Raw genomic sequence first — 20,483 nt, 5'->3', positions numbered from 1 at the left:
GACTTGACCAAGGTCCCTAACAATATGCCTAGGATTGACAATGGTATTATCGAACACCATATTTGTGTAGACCCCATACATGAGAATGTGCATTAGAAGAGGAGATCATTCAACACTGAAAAGTATGTAGCCATCACTAAGCAAGTAGAACGCTTGCTCGCCACTGGCTTCATCAGGGAGGCCCATTACCCTGAGTAGCTATCTAATGTTGTCCTCCTAAACAAAGTGAAATAGAAGTGGAGAATGTACATAGACTTCACCAACCTAAACAAAGTCTGCCTGAAATACAGCTTCCCCTACCATGAATTGATGTCATCGTAGACACCACCGCAGGGCACAAGATGTGGAGCTTCATAGACGCCTACCCAGGCTATAACCAAATCTGAATGCACCCAACAGATGAAGAGAAGACGTCGTTTATCACAAACCATGGACTGTATTATTATCAAGTTATGCCATTTAGCCTGAAGAATGCGGGGGCAACCTACCAGAGGCTGGTCAATCGAATATTTTAAAAGCCAAATAGGACAATCCATGGAAGTTTATGTGGATGATCTGTTAGTTAAAAGCAAAGAGCCTGCCCAACATCTGGCCGACCTAAGGGAGGCATTCACAATATTTTGACAGTACGAGATGAAGCTGAATCCATCAAAATGCATGTTTGGAGTGGGGTCAAGTAAATTCTTGGGTTTCATTATGTTTGAAAGAGGGATTGAAACCTCCCCAGAAACTATTGAAGCAATTTTGAATATGAAACCGCCGAAGAGCCTAAACAACACTCAACTCCTATTGGGATTTAGCAACCCTGAACAAGTTTGTCTACAAGCCAACGACAAGTGCCTTCCCTTTTTTAGGGTGTTACACAAAGTACACCCCTAAAATGAGGAGTGCGACGAAGCTTTCCAGAAAATAAAGCAGCATTTGGCCAACCTACCACTTTTGAGGCAACGCATAAAGGGAGATATACTTTACACATACTTAGCGGTATCCCCCCATACAGTTTTAGCCAGCCTGGTCAAGGAAGAGGGGACTGCTCAACTGCCCGTGTATTATGTAAGCTGAGCTTTAAGGAGAGTAGAAGTAAGGTACCCACAAGTGGAGATGCTAGCTTTTGCCTTGGTGACAGCGGCTAGGAGACTGCATCTGTACTTTCAAGCCCACACGATCAAAATACTCACGGAAAGCCCACTACTAAAATTGTTACAGAGGCCAGATAGCTCAAGAAGGCTAGTAGGATGGTCAGTTGAGCTCAGCGAGTTTGACATAGAGTATTTACCAAGAAAGGCCATGAAGGGGCAAGGGGCAAGGGTTGGCAAACTTTGTCACCTAATTCTCAGGATTCCCACCAGAAGTGGTCGCCACCCCGACAGGAAAACCATGGGCTTTCTTTGTGAATGGCTCTTCCTGTCAAATAAGATGGAGGTAGGAATCCACATAATTAACAATGAAGGGCTAGAGTATCAATACATGGCAACACTTATATTCAAAACCACCAACAATGAAGTAGAGTACGAGGCACTCGTGGCGGGGCTCTCAGTGGCCGAAGCAGTAAGGGCGACCGAGATAGAAGTGAAGCCCGACCTACAAGTGGTTTTCAACCAAGTTTTAGGAACGTACACCACCAAGGGGGAAATTTTGAAGAAGTACCTAACTCAGGTTTGGGAGGCACGCAACTGATTCTTATATTTTAACATTTCTCAAGTGCCTAAGGATGACAAAGTAGTAACTGATAGGTTAGCTCATGCAGCATCTGGGATGGAGGACGCCCTTCTCCCCTGGGAAGTCGAGAAGAGAATAATTAAAGTCCCAGCGATAGGATTGGAGGTTTGTGTCATAAGCAACAATGTGATCTCGAGTGGGCTAACGATCTCATCAGGTACTTAGACAGAAGTGAACTCCTTGAGGGGAAAGAGGAGGCAAGATGAACAAGAAGGAAGGCGGCGACATTTATAAAAGTAGATGAGGTCCTTTACAAGAAGGGCTTTGCCACCCCTTTACTTCGACACATCTCACCGCAAGAAGTACAGTATGTTCTAGCTGAAATACATGAAGAGATATGTGGAAACCACTCCAGAGAAAAGGCACTAGCTAGGAAGGTGGTGAGGAAAAGATACTACTGGCCCAACACACTCAGGGACTTTAAAGAGTTTGCAAAAATTGCGTCAAGCCAGACATATACACTAGTATAACACGCCCCCCCAGAGGAGCTGACTACCATGATCGCCCCTTGGCCTTTCATTCAAAGGGGCGTGGACTTAGTCGGGCCCCTCCTACCCAGAAAGGTTGGAGTTATGTTTATGATCATAGCAGTCAACTACTTTAAGTGAGCGAAGGCAAAACCTTTGCAAACCATCACAAGAGGGTCAAGCCTAGGATATTTAAGTTATGAAACCAAGTTTCAAAAGAAAGAAGAGTCACCACCAAAGAAAAAGGCAAGTTGGGACCCCGATGGGAAGGACTCGACCATACATGGTGGTGACCAGCCACAGACCAGGGTCCTACCATTTGAAGGATAGCCAAGGCAAAGAGCTATAACACCCCTAGAATGTGAAGCAATTGAATAAGTTTTACCCTTGATGATATTTTATTTTTTGCATGGAACATTTGTTAGAACAACATTATTGATTTTCTTTTTAATGAATAAAGTGTCCATTCCATGCTAGTCTTGAGTTACGCTTAAACACTAATGATGAGTCCAAAGACTCGCAGTGCCAAGTAAAGGGGGCATGGAAGTCAATAGACTATGCCACCCTTAAACAACAATGACGAGTCTAAAAACTCGCAGTGCTAAGTAAAAAAGGCGCAGAAGTTAGCAAACCATGTCACCCTTAAACACAAATAATGAGTCCAAAGACTCATGATGCTAAGTAAAAAGAGCGCAAAAGTTAGCAGGCCACACCACCCTTAAACACCAATGACGAGTCCAAAAACTCGCATTTCCAAGAAAAAAGGGCACATAAGTCAGCAGAAAACGCCACCATCAAAAGATGAGAAAAGCACAAATGACAACAACGATAAAAGTACAAAAGAAAGCAGCAATAAGAGCAAAGTTTAGTATGTTTACCAAGCCCTTAAAAGGTCCCAAAGTACAAGTATGAAAGTGTTTGTATTATTTACAGGGATTTGTACAACAAACAAAAGAAATTATAAAAAACAAGTAGTGGAGCCGCTAGAAGATGGAGGTGGAGGAGGACTGTCAAACACATTGAGCATAGTGTCCTAGCTGAAGGTATCAACAAGTTGAAGTGAGGCTGCATCAGGCTTGAACAACTCTAGATCTAGGCACCTCAAGTCGGCAAGGGGATTGACTAGCAAATGAGACGTAAGTCACAACATGCCAACACCATAAGCATAACCAAAGGCACGATCCCTCACAGCACGTGCTGACGCCAACTGTGGGTGAAGGTGGATGACTTCCTCCCTTATGCCAACAATTCAAACTCCAACGCATGTGTCTCTTGAGTCTTCTCCTTCAGGCGCATATCCTTGTGAATAAGGACTTCATGAATTTTCCTCTACTGCTAATCAAGCTTGGCTCAACTTCCCTTGTATTCCTCGTGCCGTTGTTTCAACTCCTCTAGAGAGTCGCGTGCCTCTAAGAGATCAAGATTAACTTGCCGCCTCTTCTCCTCCGAAGCCGCCAATGCTTCCACAAGTTTAGAGCAACGCAATTGGGAACTAGATAGTTCCTAGCAGATAGATCTGAGCTCTTTCTTAATGGTTGAGAGTTCAGAACTGACGCGACCTCGCTCTAACTCAAATTCCCTTTGAGCGAGGGAAAGTTGAGTCCTCGCAAAGTCCCACTCTGACTCTAGAAGCCCCAAGGAAAAAGTTGTCCGAAACCTTCACCTCCCAATCACGACGAAGTTCATCTCAAAGGTAGAAAACTTTGTCAAGGAGAATTTCTAGGTCGCTCACTAGGGAGTGGGTGTAGCCATCAGCTTGCTCAAGCAGGATCTCCAACTTCGCCCTCTCAGCCCTACATTTTTCAAACTTCCTTTTGGCTTAAAAAGAGAAAACAAGCCTAGAGCAAACTTCATCTTCCAAGTCAGTCTGGTTCACCATAATCCAGGCTACTAAGTCATCAATGCCCTACAAAGATAAGACCAAAGGAGAGTAAATAAAATAGAGAAGGAGAACTAGAAGTGCCTTAGAGAGAAAATGCTTGAGCCGGTTGGCCATGTTGCCAACAACTTCACTTTGGGCAGTGGCAGTGGAAGAGAAGGCACCTCCCAAAACCTCCCCATCCCCCTAGCTTCTGGAACATAGTGAGGGCCAAGAAAGAAAGTTTTAGGCAACAACGCCACTGAACCCATACCTATCGCAAGGTTTTCACCAAGACTCCTCATATGGCAAGAAGCATTATCGTAGGCAAGGTCTGCATAGATAACGCCCTCACTCACGAGGCCACCCAGACGAGTACCCTCCTCTAGTAGAAAGGACTCGACATCATCTCCGAAAGACGAAGGGAAATGAAAAGGAATATAAACTTGTTCGCCACTTACACCTAGGTCAAGTGGAGGAGTGACTCCCCTAAAAATAGTGGTCGGCAAAAAGTGAGGAGTGGAACTTCCTCCCTCGCCCTCTTTTGGTACCTTTTCCATGATAACGGCCTAGCCGCCCTCCTCTTTGCCCCAAGTGGTGTCCTTCTTGTTGCCACCCTCTTCTTTGCCCCATGTGGCATCTTTCTTGTGGCCTTGGGCGGTGACCTCTTCGCCAACCCCAGGTGGTATCCTCCATACTGCCCTGGGCAACATCCTCATTGCCGCCCCAGGCGAGACCCTCCTTATTACCTAGAGCAACATCCTTCTCTTCACCTAAACGCCCCTTGCCAGCCAAACACAAGGAAAAGGAGACTTCAATGTCAACATTGACCTCGCTGCTCTCCCCAATCGGATCTTAAATATGGAAAATTCAAAGGTGGGGCTAGACACAAAATCAAGATTTTGAACAAGAAGGTCAAAATCAAGTGAGGTGGCCAAGTTAGAAAGGGTTTGGCCCATCAAGCCCTTGAAGTTGTCAAGGCTTGGAGAGGGCCTGCTCACTGGCAAGTGTTTGGGGGTGGAAGATGGAGTACCCTTAGGTTTGTTGGATGCACAGGAGGCACTACCACCTGTGCCTAAAGCCTCCCTCTTCGCTGCAAGAGAAGATGTGTTTGTGTTGGTGGGGCAAGAGCACTTCCGTGAAGCTTTTGGGTAGCTGCTGAGGAAAGCTTCAGTAGAAGAGGTGGCACCATGGCCTTAATTAATAAAAGACACCCTTTGACCTTCTAATGGTCAGGCACCATCAAAAAACGATCGATATTGGTGAGGGTTAGCAGGGCCTTGATCCAAAGGGCATCCTCATGGTCGGCTGCCCAAGCACATGCCATCTTGATACGGGCTCGCTCCAGTTCAGATAGTGATTCCAAGGCTGTCGCCAAGCCTTTTACATTTGGAACCTTACTCCAGGAAGCCTTAACGAGGAAATTTTATTGAATGGCCTCCAAATTAGGGAATTCCCAGCCAGTTGTAGAAATCAAGAAACATTCAATGCTTGGCATTTGAATGGCAACCCTTAAAACGGACCAGCCATTAATTCTTGATGCAAAAGCTCAGAATATTGCCCGGAGAAGGTCTCAGGGAGTAAAATGCCAAGAACTCTCATGCAATTGGATCGGGGTATTCTTCTTTAAAGTGCTTCAAAACCATTCAAAACACTATACACAAGCAAAGGATAACCCTCCACGCATGGGAGTGAAGTTGTGCAAGGGATATCCGGAGAACATCAAGACCATTGCGTATAGGGCAACAAAAGAGGAATCTCAAACCTTGAGTTAGGGCGCAAACAGGAAGGGAAACTTTTCTACCAACCCTTCTTGGTCGACACAGCCACGATTAGGGAGTTTCGGGAGTACCGAATCTAGGATCCCCTACTAGCTGCACAAGTTCTTCAAATCCCTAACCATAAGGGAGGAGCGCCACCCATAATCCTCGAAGGTTGGGACACTTTCACAGAAGAAGACTCCAGAAAAGTAGGGGTTTGTGATATGCTTAGTTGAGCCATTGGATAGTTGCAAAGAGAGCAAAAAGGGGAGTGGAATGAGAATTGCAGAGAGAGCAAAAATGAGAGTGAAATGAGAGGTTGCAGAGAGAGTAAGGGGCCACAATAGTGGTGTTGCCCAGATGACTAACACAAGATGAGGAGTGAATTGAGTTGTATTAAAAAAATAACAATTATAAATCAAATATACAATATAAAATATAAACAAAATACGAAATAGCAATAAATATAAAGAGTAAGGGTAAGAGAGAAGCAAACTCAGTATGTTAACGAGGTTCGACTCCACTGCCTATGACCTCGCCTCAAGTTACCCCTTGAGGATTCCCAAATTCACTATTCAACCTCCTTTAGGTGGAGATAGAAACCTATTACACCTTTAAACAGCACCGCTACAAAGGATTCATGTAGAACACCCTCTACAATTGCAATCACCTTACACGTGGTGATTCAACTATTCCCTACGTAGAACACTTTCTACATGCACAAGGGTCATACAGATCATTTTACTGATACAAGAGCTGATAGTGGGTAGGTTTTCAGAAAACACTCCTCAATGAGTGAAATAAGAACAATACAGCACAAACTATATCTCTCAAAATGAACAAGAATTAAGACTCAATGCTTAGAGAAGAGAGAATGAAAACTTTGAATGAATATTGTATGCTCTTGGTGTTGTGAATGTGAAGCTCTTAAATAATCTATTTAGAGGCATATAAGACTTCATATTCAAATTTAAAAAGATTCACATGTCAAAAACAATATCAATCACTTTTTCAAAAAATTCAAATAAAAGGTTCTTCTTTTTCAATTTTCAAAGACAACATCATTCATTTTTCAAATACTTCAAACCTAATCTTTTACTTTTAGCATATAACAAAATGAGCACACTTTACTTTTCAAAAAATTCAAACCTAATCTTTTTCTTTTTGCATATGACAAAAGGGGCACACTTTACTTTTCAAATTTTTCAAACAAAATCATCTACTTTTTGCATAAGTTAAAAAAAGCATCAATCACTTTTGAAAATATTCAAATAAAACATACACATGTGAAAGATGCAATCAATCATCTTTAATATTTTCAAAGTTCAACCCTTTAATCAAGGTATGCACATGTGAAAGATGACAATCATTCATTTTTCAAAATTTTCAAATTTAATTTTCAAAATATTCATGCACATGTGGAAAATGTATTTTAATACTTTATGATAAAATATTAATTTTGAGCCTTAATCCTAATTTCGAATTTTAAGAGATTTACAACATTACTCTATAACTTTAATGTGAACTTGTTCCCTTCTTACTCATGTTTGTTTCCTTTATGTACTTGACTCTATTGTGTAGACAACTTGAGATTGAGACTCCTTTATTCTTTGAATTTATTTGGTATCATCAAAATCCATGTGTCGATATATAATTACACAAAACTTGAAACCTTAGGTTCAACAATCTCCACCTTTTTGATAATGACAAATACTTGATAGAACCTGAAACATGTATTAATACTTAAACTCCTCCTGAAAATGTGCGTTAGTTTTTCAAGCAAAAGTATAAATATAATTCCAAGCATATATAACAAGTTTAGCAATTCAAACAATGTTAATATTTTAGTCTAACACTTCTCTCCCTTTTGGCATCATTAAAAAGGATTCGTAACAAGTAAATGGACTGAAGAAAACGGTGCGTTAGTAGAAACTGTAGATAGTTGAAAAAATAGGACCCGACAAGTGTGGCTGGCGATTTGAAAAAATCGTCTGATGTTATTGACAAACGATATTGAAGGCTCTGAATTTCTAAAAACAATGTCATTTTCACCGATCGGTAAAAAAAATCACATTTCTCCTTGACTTGGATAATAATTTGTCTTGTTCTTTATGCTCTATCTATAAAATCAGTCTTAAAGTTCATCCAATCCGCATCAAATTTTCTTTTTATCTCTATAACTCATCTGCATTCCTTCAACATTCTCACTTTAACCTCTCAATTCTTTTCTCAATGGCTCATTCTTCTAACATTCTTCTACATTCATCCATGAGGTATTATGCACCTCAATCTCCTGTCATTTCTGCAACTGCCATTGGTGCCATGTTGCAACAAAAAAATAATAATTTGGCTAATAAGTCAAATTCCGATGCTATCTACGACTTGGTGAGTCTTGGGACTCGCTACTCCTCCTCTATTGTGGCTTTTTCTCAGCAGCTACAATGTTTCAATATTGGGCTTTTTCTCAATATTGGGCTTTTTCTTAGAGGCTGAAAGTAACCAATGTTGAGCTTTTTCTCATTCCAAAGCTCATAGGGGGTTTTATCTAACTTATACCTTAGCATAACTCTATTTATAACATAACATGCAGTGCTTACCGCTTCGGCCCAAAAATAACTAGGCAAGTTGTTCTCATTGAGCATTGTTCTTGCCATCTCTTGAAGAGATCTATTTTTCCTCTCTACTACCACATTTTGTTGAGGAGTTCGAGGAGAAGAAAAATTATGCACAAAACCATTTTCATCACAAAATGTTTCAATGTTTTTATTACCAAACTCTCTTCCCCTATCACTTCAGATACTTGAAATAGTATAACCATTTTCATTTTAAATTTTCTTACATAACTTGGTAAAAGCATTATGTGCCTCATCTTTATGAGCAAGAAAGATGACCCAAGTATATCTAAAGAAATCATCAACAATAACAAATGCATAATATTTTCCTCCTAGACTTGTAACTCTATTTGATCCAAAAAGATCCATGTGTATCAGTTGCAATGGTCTAGTAGTGAAAATATATTTCTTGTTTTAAAAGAAGTTTTTGTTTGTTTACCAAATTGGCATGCATCACAAATTTTGTCTTTAAGAAAATTTGTTTTTGGTAAACCTCTCACAAGATCATTTTTTGAAAGTTTGGAAATAAGTTCCACATTAGCATGACCTAGTCTTCTATGCCATAGCCAACAAGTTTCATTTTGAGCTGAAAAACAAATAGCATATTGTGAGGTAATTTCTTCAAAATCGATTGTATAAATATTGTTACTTCTAAAAGTAATAAAACAAATATTACAATTATAATTATTCAAAATAATGCACTTATCCATTTTGAAAGTAACTGTAAATCATTTATCACATAATTGACTTATACTCAAAAGATTATGTTTTAGACCTTCAACAAGTAGAACATCTTCAATTATGAGAGAAGATTCATTACCAATTTTACATATTCCCATGATCTTCCCTTTCGAGTTGTCTCCAAATGTCACGTGTCCTTTTTCTTTAGATCTAAAATCAAAGAATTTAGTCTTGTCTCCCATCATGTGTCTTGAACATCCACTATCTAAAAATCATTTGTTTTTGTTTGTGGAGGATTTCATGCATACCTATAAAAACAATTAAAATGATTTTTCTTGGTATCCAAGTTCTTTGGATCTTTTATTTATTAGTATTAGAAGAAATAAGATCTTTAAGTACCCATATGGCCCTAATAGTCATTGTATGCTTTCTTTTAATAGGACAAGCATGATAATTATGACCATTTCTATTACAAAAATTACAAATAGCATATAGCATATATGAAGAACTTGAGTAATTATAATAATATCTTTTTTTGACAAAATTATTTCTATGAAAATAATTTTGAATATTAGACTTTGATGTAGAAGAATTATCAAAGAAGTTTTTATATGATTTGTATTTTTGTTTTGGCATATATCCTAAGTCTGCCTTGTCAAAAACACATTTTTGACTACCAAGACGTTTTTCAAAATTTCTTTTTCCATTCATAAAATTTTCAACAATATTTTCTAAATCAGTTTTCTTCTTCTTCAACTCAAGATTTTCATCTTTCAAAACGATACTTTCATTTTTTTAAATATCAATTTCGTTTGTTAAAGAAATTTTTTTTTTCCAAAGCAGTATACTTGATACCCAATTTTTCAAGTTTCTCATATATCTCTTCTAAAACATTTTGCAATTCTTCATATGAAGGATTTTTAATATTATCAAGATTTGTTACATTAATGTCATCTTTAGCCATAAGACAAAAATTTGCTGATTCTCCATTGCTTGCTTCACTATCTGAACTACTTGAATCATCATCTCATGTAGCTTTCATTGCTTTCTTGCCCTTATTTCGATCTTTATTTAGCAGAGAACAATCTGACTTGATATGACCAGGCTTATTACATTTATAACAAATTAAAGTGTCATTTTTACCTAAATCTTTCTTGGAAAACTTTTTGAATGATTTCCTCGGAGGAGTTTTATTTTTCTTTAAGAACCTCTGAATTCTTCTTGTTATCATTGCAACTTCTTCATCTTTGTCGTCATTTTCCTCATCTTCATCACTTTCACTTGCACGAGGAACAGCTTTAAGTGTCAAACTCTTTTTTGACTTTCTTTCTTCTTCTCCTCTTTTCAATGTGTACTCATGGGTGATAATTGATCCGATAAGTTCATTCACTTCGAGTTTCTTGAGGTCTTTAACTTCAAGAATCGCTGTCACTTTTGATTCCCAGCTTTTTGGTAGAGAGTTGAGAATTTTTCTTACTATCTCCACCTTGGAATAAACTTTGTCAAGAACTGTCAAGCTGTTTATGATGTTAGAAAAACGAGTGTGCATACTAGAAATAGATTCATCATCATTCATCTTAAACATTTCATATTCATGAGTAAAAATATAAATTTTTGATTCCTTAACTTGCGAAATTCTTTCATAAATAACTTCCAAATTATCCCAAATTTCTTTTGTAGTAGCGCAAGTCATTATTCTATTAAACTCATTTCCATTGAGAGCATTAAATAATAAATTCATAGCAGTTAAATTCAAAGTATAAGTCTATCGTCTTCACGATCAAACTCTTCTTCTTCTTCCTTTTTGATCTTTACTCCATCAACCACTTTTGTTGGAATATAAGGTCCATTGACAATGTATTTCCAAATTTCTCGACCTTAAGCCTGAAGGAATATTCTCATTCTAAGTTTCCAGAATGAGTAATTGTCTCCATAAAAGAGTGGAGGCCGACTACTAAATTGACCTTCATCAAATGAAACTGCAATGTTAGCCATAAGATCTTAACTCAAAAGATAGTTAATCTTATAATAGAGCTCTTAGCTCTGATACCAATTGTTGCCCAAATGACTAACACAAGAGGGAGATGAATTAAGTTCTATTAAAAAAATAACAATTATAAATCAAATATACAATATAAAATATAAACAAAATACGAATAGCAATAAATATAAAGAGTAAAGGTAAGAGAGAAGCAAACTCAGTATGTTAATGAGGTTCGCCCCACTGCCTACGTCCTCACCTCAAGCTACCCCTTGAGGATTCCCAAATTCACTATTTAACTTCCTTCAGGTGGAAATAGAAACTTATTACACCTTTGAACAACACCGCAACAAAAGATCCGTGTAAAACATCCTCTACAATTACAATCACCTTACACGTGATGATTCAACTATTCCCTATGTAGAACACTTTCTACACGCACAAGGATTATACACATCATTTTACTTATACAAGAGCTGATAGTCGGTAGGTTATCAGAAAACACTCATCAATGAGTGAAATAAGAACAATACAGCATAAACTATATCTCTCAAAATGAACAAGAATTAAGGTCCAATGCTTAGAGAAGAGATAGTAAAAATTTTGAATGAATGTTGTATGCTCTTTGTGTTGTGAATGTGAAGCTCTCAAATAATCTATTTATAGGCATATAAGACTTCATATTCAAATTTAAAAAGATTCACATGTCAAAGACAATATCATTCATTTTTTCAAAAAAATTCAAATTTTTTCAATTGTCAAAGACAACATCATTCATTTTTCAAATAGTTCAAACCTAATCTTTTACTTTTGGCATATGACAAAATGAGCACATTTTACTTTTCAAAAAATTCAAACCTAATCTTTTACTTTTTGCATATGACAAAATGAGCACACTTTACTTTTTAAATTTTTCAAACAAAATCATATACCTTCTGCATAAGTCAAAAAAAATATCAATCACTTTTGAAAATATTCAAATAAAACATGCACATGTGAAAGATGACAATCAATCATCTTAAATATTTTCAAAATTCAACCCTTTAATCAAGGTATGCATATGTGAAAGATGACAATCAATCATCTTTCAAAATTTTCAAATTTAATTTTCAAAATATTCATGCACATGTGGAAAATGTATTTTAATGTTTTATGATAAAATATTAATTTTGAGTCTTAATCCTAATTTTAAATTTTTAAGAGATTTACAACATTACTCTATGATTTTAATGTGAACTTGTTCCCTTCTTGCTCATGCTTGTTTCCTTTATGTATTTGACTCCATTGTGTAGACAACTTGAGTTTGAGACTCCTTTATTCTTTGAATTTATTTGTTATCATCAAAATCCATGTGTAGATATATAATTACACAAAACTTGAAATTTTAGGTTCAACAAGTAGAATTCAATAAAGTAAAGATAGTGAAAAGAAACTGGGAAGAAAATGAAAGTGAAAAGAAGTCGGGAAATGAAGGGAGAAATAGGAAATGGAAAATCTCATTATTACCTAATCAACTAGGTGATGAGATGGAAAGGGAACGTGGTGACGGTTACTGGGTAATGTATGCATGTCCCCCGAAGTTTGAAATTCCACTTCTTAGTTCTTGGTAAGAAGGAACAACAAAGCAAGAGAATAAATGAGCTATTGTGATAACTCATAATTTGAAATGCTTTCAGGAAAAAAAACAAAGATATGTACATGCCTTATATTAGTAAATTCTCCTCGCTTACATGCAAGAGGAATTAGCAAGATAACTGAAGGGGTCAATATTGGTCTGGCCCAAACCAAAACCCAAGCCCATTAACACAAAAGGATAATTATCCAAGGAAGTCGTGTGATTTAAGATAGGCCTAGCCACCCTAATTATTAGGGGGATGAATCCTCAGCCTATGAATATTCACGACATGGTGATCAGATAACTCCGATTCCCTAGGGATAAGCCTCCTCATAACCAAGTATTGAGCGAACTTAATCTATTTATGACATTTATCCCTTGGATCTCTACGCCTATATATGGGAGAGTAACAGGTAATAACTCTTAAACAATCTAACTATATATTCTTGAATTATTATCCATCACTTGTTATTGACTAAAGCATCAAAGTTGTCACAAACACATAGTGTCACCCACATAACAACTTGCAGGTTGATGATCACGATTAGTGGTGAGACATATATATCCTTTACAATATGTACATTTTATACCAATAAAGCAATTGAAATGAACAAAAACATGAAGACCGTCGAACCACTCTAAGTGTAGACTAGTTTCCATCGACATTAATGTCCTTTCTGGCTAGTTTGGGTATTAAAGTATTCTGAAAATACTCTATTACTATTTATTATTTTATTATTATTTATTATTTTCCTTATTTTTTACTATTATTAACTACTATTCAATATATTATCATTATTTTTTTTATTATTTTTTTCACTATTATTTACAAAATATTTGAGATCACCTCACTACTCAAACGCAAATATAAAAAACAAACATAGTCCTAGAAAACAGGTTTGTACAATTGGTTAGAACATTAATATCAGAGTGTGAAAATAAATCTATGCAAATTAGATAGATATATGAACTGGTGGCCATGATTGTCTTGCCAATCTCCATACACAAAAAGTAGTGTTGGAGAAGTCCTGAAAAGTCCTGATCAGATAATTAATTACATCGACTTTTTTTCGAAGAAAAATGGGTAAACTAAGATAGGAAATTATATCAAATTAAGTTTTTGTTATCCACCTTTCGGAAAGATGATATATATAAAATCTGGTAAACTTTTTCAACGACATTTCTTATTCAATATTTGAAAACTAGAACTTTCAACGACCTAGTGTTGCAAGTACTTTATATGTAACAAGTTATTTTCTTCTTATTGCTATCATTATTGCATAGACAGATAAATTAATACATGAAAAGTATAGTTGATCTAGAATTAATGGGGATTACATACATGAAAAGTATAGTTGATCTAGAATTAATGGGTATTAATTAATATTCATTTAATCTCAATTTTTTTCTGATTAAATTGTTGAGACAATGATTAAGATTTAAGAAATTCTAACTTGTGCAATAATCTGAAAATTTTAAATGAATTGATCCAATAAAAAAATAATTAAGGAGATCTTAATTTGCGCGAGGGAGAGAACGTCAAAGCAATAAAACATTACGTAGTCTTTCGTATTTCATAGCTGTTTAATTCCCACTTGACATGAAGCACTCCTTAGGTTTTTGGAGTATTTTTCTGTTCTAGAATCTACATGTCTTTCTAATGATCATTTTAACCATAGAATTAATTAAGCTTTAAATTATAACCTTGTCCATATGAAAAATAAAAGGCCAAGAAGGTTAAGCTTATTACTAATTAGTCCATCTACATCTATTATTAACATAGCTTAGAGGAAAAACATCAAAATTTATGGGCCCAAAAAAATAAAAAGTTGTAAAACTTGGTTGTAATTCAAATCATCTGTTCCCTTCTCGTAATGTTATAAAAAAATCCTGGGATATCACGTGTATGATCCAAGTGAATTCAGGATGTCTGTTCAGATATCATGTAAAATCATTACTTGTTCCATAATTTTTCTTTTTTTTAATACAAGGATGGGAGGTTTCAAACTCAGATTTTCTATTTGGAAAACCGGATCATATGTCATCAATCCATTAGGCTCTTAGCACTTATCCAATAAACTTAAACATATATGAAAATGTAAATTTAATTATTTGTATTATATTCTTAATAATTCAACCAGATAATTAGAAAATATTTGTATTGTTTTAGGAGCTCAAGATCGAGTACTTAAATCTTGACTGGTATGTTTGTAATAATATTGGTCAAGTTTAGATGGCAGGAAACAGGAGATCGATTCTAATTATCAACAAAAAGTTCGGTCAAGGACGAAATATCCTTGTTTGTATATTTTATAGATCATTTTTCTTTTTCTTTTTCTTTTTTTATCTAAATTTCTTGGTCAAGTCGTGGGTTTAGTACTTGTCAACGTTGGCAAATTATCTACGTACACCTCCATACTTCTTTTTGTCCTAAAAAAATTCATTAATGGATTAAAGAAAAGTTCAAACAGTCAATTCAACGGGCGGGCTGATGATGATCTGATCTTCATATATCTTAATGAATAAGCCTTAAGGTGTGCTAGCTGCTGCTTATATTTTAGATACTTTGGGGGACAAAAATTACTAGACCGCCTCTTGATTCATGAAAAGGTCAAACTATTTTCTATATTCTATACCGTTTGTAATTTCAGCATGCATGCACCTCCTCATGTATCAACTACCTCATATTCTTTTAAAGAAAAAAGAAAAAACCTATCTCATAGGTTAAGTTCGTTTAAAATAGTAGTCATACTAGATTGTAGGAGTGTTTGAATTATACACAAATATATATTGATCATGTAGTATAGAATTAGAGTTATTCTGATACATGAGTTAATCAACATAAACTAAGGTTTGAGACTGAGAAAAGATGCAAAACAAAAAGAAAGTTCTAAGAGTAAATTCTATTGATAAAATTCAAGATCCGGTTCTCAACCCCTCAAGGCGCTAGAGTTAAATATAATGAGAAATCTACTGCAAAATCTTAATTATTACATAAAAATAAAGCAAGTAATAAAATAAGAATCTTACAAAAAAATCTTGCCCAAATCAAAATAGAAATCATTTCTAGAAGTGAGAGTGAATAGTTTTCATAAAAAAATTATTTAAATTGGTAATTTAGAGAAAAAAATGGTAAATTTTACCATCGAAATTTGAACAACTAGAAAGAGCGCGATGACATAACCGATGGAGTGTCTACGTGAATTTAGAAGTTCAAATATTGATAATTGGTGTATTCATCGTGTTTGTGTGTTTGGTGTGTCAGTAGCAGGTTTGTAATTGAAGTTCAAAAATGGAAAAGCAAGAAAAATTAGTCTTGCCCCCAAATAATGTATGGGGACCAAGGAAGGTTGGAAACTGTGGTGAAGGAAAATTTGAAAAAAAAATGAGGAAAGGAAGGAAAGAAAACGACATACTGCCTTCCTCCCTTGACTCATTTCAAACCCTCGCGAGGGTGGACTTTGACCACTACTTTTCTACCTATTCCTTGCCTGGCTGCTTCTCTCTCTCTCTACTACTTTTCAAGTTCACACTTACCATAGACAACTTCTTCTTATCTCTCTCAAGATCTCTCATCAGCAATTCCCTTATTTTGGTGGGGTCCCTGCACTCTGCTGCTTTCTACTTTTCCTCCCCCCTCCCCACCCCCACAGCATCGATCGGTAGCCTTTTCCCTGGCTACTACGCCCACTTTTCAAATCTATCTCTTTCGATCTCTAGCTAGCACCCTTGGATTATTCCATATACTAATTGTCAAGTGAGCATAAGCCTTCTGGCTTTGATCTGTATCCATCCACCATGTTGTCGGATGCCCTGCGTTCATTCCGGCCACCAAACCCAATTATCTCTGAATAAAGCTTCTTGAATTAACTGAGCTAGCTTCCTCCATTAATATCCTTCTCTTCCCTTTTTTCCCTAGACATAAATATGCGTATTCTGTATTTCCCAGAGCAAAGATATGCATAGCTTTCAAACGGTGCCATCATCCGATGACCACAGAGGCGGGTACGCAATCATAAAAACCACAGAAAAAGGGCAGTGTATATAGAGGTCAGAATTAGGGATGTCACGCAGCAGCAGCAGCAGCAGAATTAGCTGCCGCATGAGCAGCTGATGATTATGGACACAACCTTTCTACTCGATGAAGCCGACCGTGCAAACTTCTTCCGGTTGATAATGCAGTCAATTGGGCACTACACTCACATCTGCCTTTGGTTATATTCGCCCCACCCTTCCAAGTATTAGCCATATTTCTTTCTCTCTCTTCTTTCATACATATATATATACGTATAGGTTTGTTTGTGATCCCGATGGCTTGATTGCATGTTGATTTTTCTTTGCAGCTGTTTATACTTCATGGATGGATTCTTTTACGAAGAGAACAACCAGCCTAGCTCTTCTTCTGGAAGTCGAGCTCGGAGACTTTTTGATGAGTACCGGAAGAGCTCGTTTCCGATGGTCGAAAATGAGTAAGTAAAATACCAGTACTCGTGATCGATGTTGGATATATATACATATATACATGCTAGAACATGGCTGCTATGTATAGGAAATTGCTCTAAATTAAATGATTCTTTTTCTATTATGTCAGATGTGTTCCGGGACTTGCTTTCAGGAACAGTCGTCCGTATATGGAAGTCCAAGAATTGAACCTTCAACGTCTGGCATCAACCGAAGCACAGCGACAATTCTATCAGGTAATTGCTAGTTGATTGATGAAACTAACTAGCAGATAGATAGATAGCTAGCTAGCTAGAGAGAGGGAGAGGTCTTCCATTTTGTTGGTTCAGACAACGGATTTAAGTTTTTAGATCTTCTTCTTCGACCCTATGTTAGCTTAATTAATTAATTATTTGTGTGTGCTTTGTCACAGGAAGCGAGGATTAAGGTTTGTAGCTGAAACACAATCTGGAATTTTGTCGGTGTTTCTTAAACTTTATAATTTAGAGCATGCATGAATGCTAACAGAAGATGCAATTCGTTTGCCTTTACTGATTGCAGACTGCAGTTTTTATGGGGTGTAAGAGTGGGGAGATTGAGATAGGCTTTGCCAATGTGTCTCAGGTAATCAGAATATTAAATCGATCCATATCATATTTTCCAAAAAATAAAATCATTGGAATAAATTCAAAGCCATATACATACCATCAAGTTTTCTTTCGAGTAAAATGATTCCAATCAACTGTGTTTTGTAGCTTGACATTGAAAAGGAAATGAAAAACTTGTTCCCCGAGGATTTCTCCCGAAGTTTTTCTCCAATTGCAGAGCCTTTCTGGCGTCCGGATCAAAACCTGCCTTCATCATCTTCGTCATCCTTGAGATCACTAACCGATAGCCCCGAGTACTCATCCCTTCTGTTCAACATTCCCAGCACTTCCCACTTCCCAGAAGCCCTTCGAGAGCATCAGATTCCCACAATGCCTCAAATGCCAATAAGCACAAGTCCTCACCATCAAACCCTCCAAGCACTTGCAGCAGCAGCAAATATTCAATTCCCAGCACCTGAAACTGAAAATTCTGCTATTGCAAGAGCCATTCTCACTGTTCTATCTTCTTCTTCTCTATCATCGAATCAAACCCAACAAAATTTACCCTATGGTAGTCATCCAGTAAACTCAAAGCCTAGTGCTTTCAAGAATTATGTTTCGGCTTTAGGACCAAGAACCAGTACCCAAATTAGAGCAAATAATGCACGCAGGCAAAGCATGCTTAATAGATCGGTTTTGTTCTATAGAAGCTTGAATTTTCTCAGAGTTCGTGAACGCATGCAAACAACCCGCCCCACAAGCACTCAGTTGCACCACATGATCTCAGAGCGCAAAAGGCGTGAAAAACTCAATGAAAGCTTTCAGGCATTGAGATCACTTCTTCCTCCCGGAACTAAGGTACATGAGTAACTTTCAGTTCAGCATTTCTTCTTAATTAGCAATGTATTAGATCTCTCTAACTCTCTCGTCTTCTATATCTACTTATTTATATATGTATCACTTCCTTTCCGCCAATTGACATAAATATTAATTGTGATTGAATAGAAAGATAAAGCTTCACTGCTTACTTCGACAAGGGAGTATTTAAGTTCATTGAAAGCTCAAGTTGCAGAGGTTACTCGGAGAAACCAGCTTTTGGAGGCTCAACAGCTTTTGCCTGCTAAAGAAGCTAATGAAGAGGAAACCGGTTCCTCGAATGAAAGACTCATGGTTCGGATTTCAGCCGTGTCGGAATCAAGTAGCCCAGATCGAGAGCGCACGGTTGAGTTGCGTGTGACTGTAAGAGGTGAATGTCCAATGGAGGATATGGCCATTCACATTTTGGAATTCCTGAAGCAGGTCCAGCATGTAAGCTTGGTGTCCATGGAAACCAACATCCAGATGACAGAATCAACCTCTTCAACTCGCATAACCATGAGATTAAGAATTGTGGTATGTATACAATTATATTTATTTTAAATAATTATTTATATATTTAACCATCACTTAAAATATATCACATGATCGGCATACATGAATATTAATGGTAACAAAATCAAGAAAAAAAAATAGTAATATTATTATTTCAATCGCTTTAATGAAGATAGCAATAGCTAGGGTTCTTTTTTTTTTCTTTTTTCTTTTTTGTTACTTTTCTTTCCTAAACATAGCTTATATAAATTAACTAGTTCAAAACACAAGGATGTTAATTTCACACTTTAATTAGAAAAGTATATATATATATACATATGTGAAGTAGTTACAATGTGAACCCAAGGTATGGATATTCTAGCATGCATGAAAGTGATGTCTTTTAAAGAGATATATTATGATATAATTAAAATAAAAGGAAGAAAATGGGAGGAAACTTACCTAGATATCTAGTATAGTGACATATATATACATACATATATATATTATATTATATGGTAGTACTTATATATTGAAACTTTCGTGGTTGGTAGGGGAACGATTGGGACGAGGCTGCCTTCCGGGAAGCAGTAAGAAGGGTTGTTGCTGATTTGGCACGATGACAACCAATCGCTTTCCTCCACTTATACTTTTCTATGTACCAAAGTCGACTAAATTAGTTTCTGCGGCGGCGCCGTATCGCTGTCATGCGTTGCTTTCTTACTTTAATCAACTAATTACATCCTTTCATCTCGTGGTTAGCACTTCAATTTGGAGTTCAAAATATTGAATGGATTTTCAACTTATAGTGCGTGGTCATGATTAAGCACATGATTTTTGTAGCCATTCTAATTCATCATTAATCGATTGGCTTATTTATGAGATGATGAGATAAAAGTTAAAAGTTAAATAAAATATTATTAATATTATTTTTATTTTAAAATTAAAAAAAAATTAAATTATTTAATTCATTTTTTATAAAAAATTTAAAAAAAATTATAATAATTAGATAAAATGAGAATGACTATGAAAACAAATGCATTCCATATATACCTTTTGTTTATCATTTTGAGCATTTAATGGTACCGAGAAATTCCCATAAACAACAATATATATATATATAAAATAAAACGTAGATGTGCCTCTTTTCTAGCTTATACTTGAAACCCAGAAGTTTATAAAACTTTAAACTCGAATAAAAACTTGAAAGAGAGATCATCGTGTACCAAATAATAGAATTAAGCTCCCTCTGGTTACGTAGTTCAGATAAAATGAGATCAAATATTTTAAATAATAATAAATAAAATATTATTATAATATAATTTTTTAATATTAATTTCATATTAAGATTAGAAAATTTTAAATTATTTATTATATTTTATATAAAAATTTAAAAAAATTATAATGATAAAA

At 36.2% G+C, this 20,483-nt stretch overlaps 1 protein-coding gene across 1 annotated transcript; it reads left to right on the top strand.

Annotated features, from left to right (window-relative positions):
- Positions 1-16,268: 16,268 nt before the first annotated feature.
- Positions 16,269-19,889, top strand: LOC122304350 (putative transcription factor bHLH041). The gene is made up of 8 exons (XM_043116576.1): positions 16,269-16,931; positions 17,037-17,162; positions 17,285-17,390; positions 17,567-17,581; positions 17,695-17,757; positions 17,889-18,578; positions 18,726-19,112; positions 19,625-19,889. The coding sequence occupies exons 1-8, from the start codon at positions 16,807-16,809 to the stop codon at positions 19,691-19,693; spliced, it is 1,581 nt and encodes a 526-aa protein (XP_042972510.1). The 5' UTR covers positions 16,269-16,806; the 3' UTR covers positions 19,694-19,889.
- Positions 19,890-20,483: the final 594 nt, after the last annotated feature.

This window comes from Carya illinoinensis, chromosome 3 (assembly GCF_018687715.1).
Source record: "Carya illinoinensis cultivar Pawnee chromosome 3, C.illinoinensisPawnee_v1, whole genome shotgun sequence".
Lineage (NCBI taxonomy): Eukaryota > Viridiplantae > Streptophyta > Magnoliopsida > Fagales > Juglandaceae > Carya > Carya illinoinensis.
This window is presented reverse-complemented; position numbering and strand designations above follow the sequence as displayed.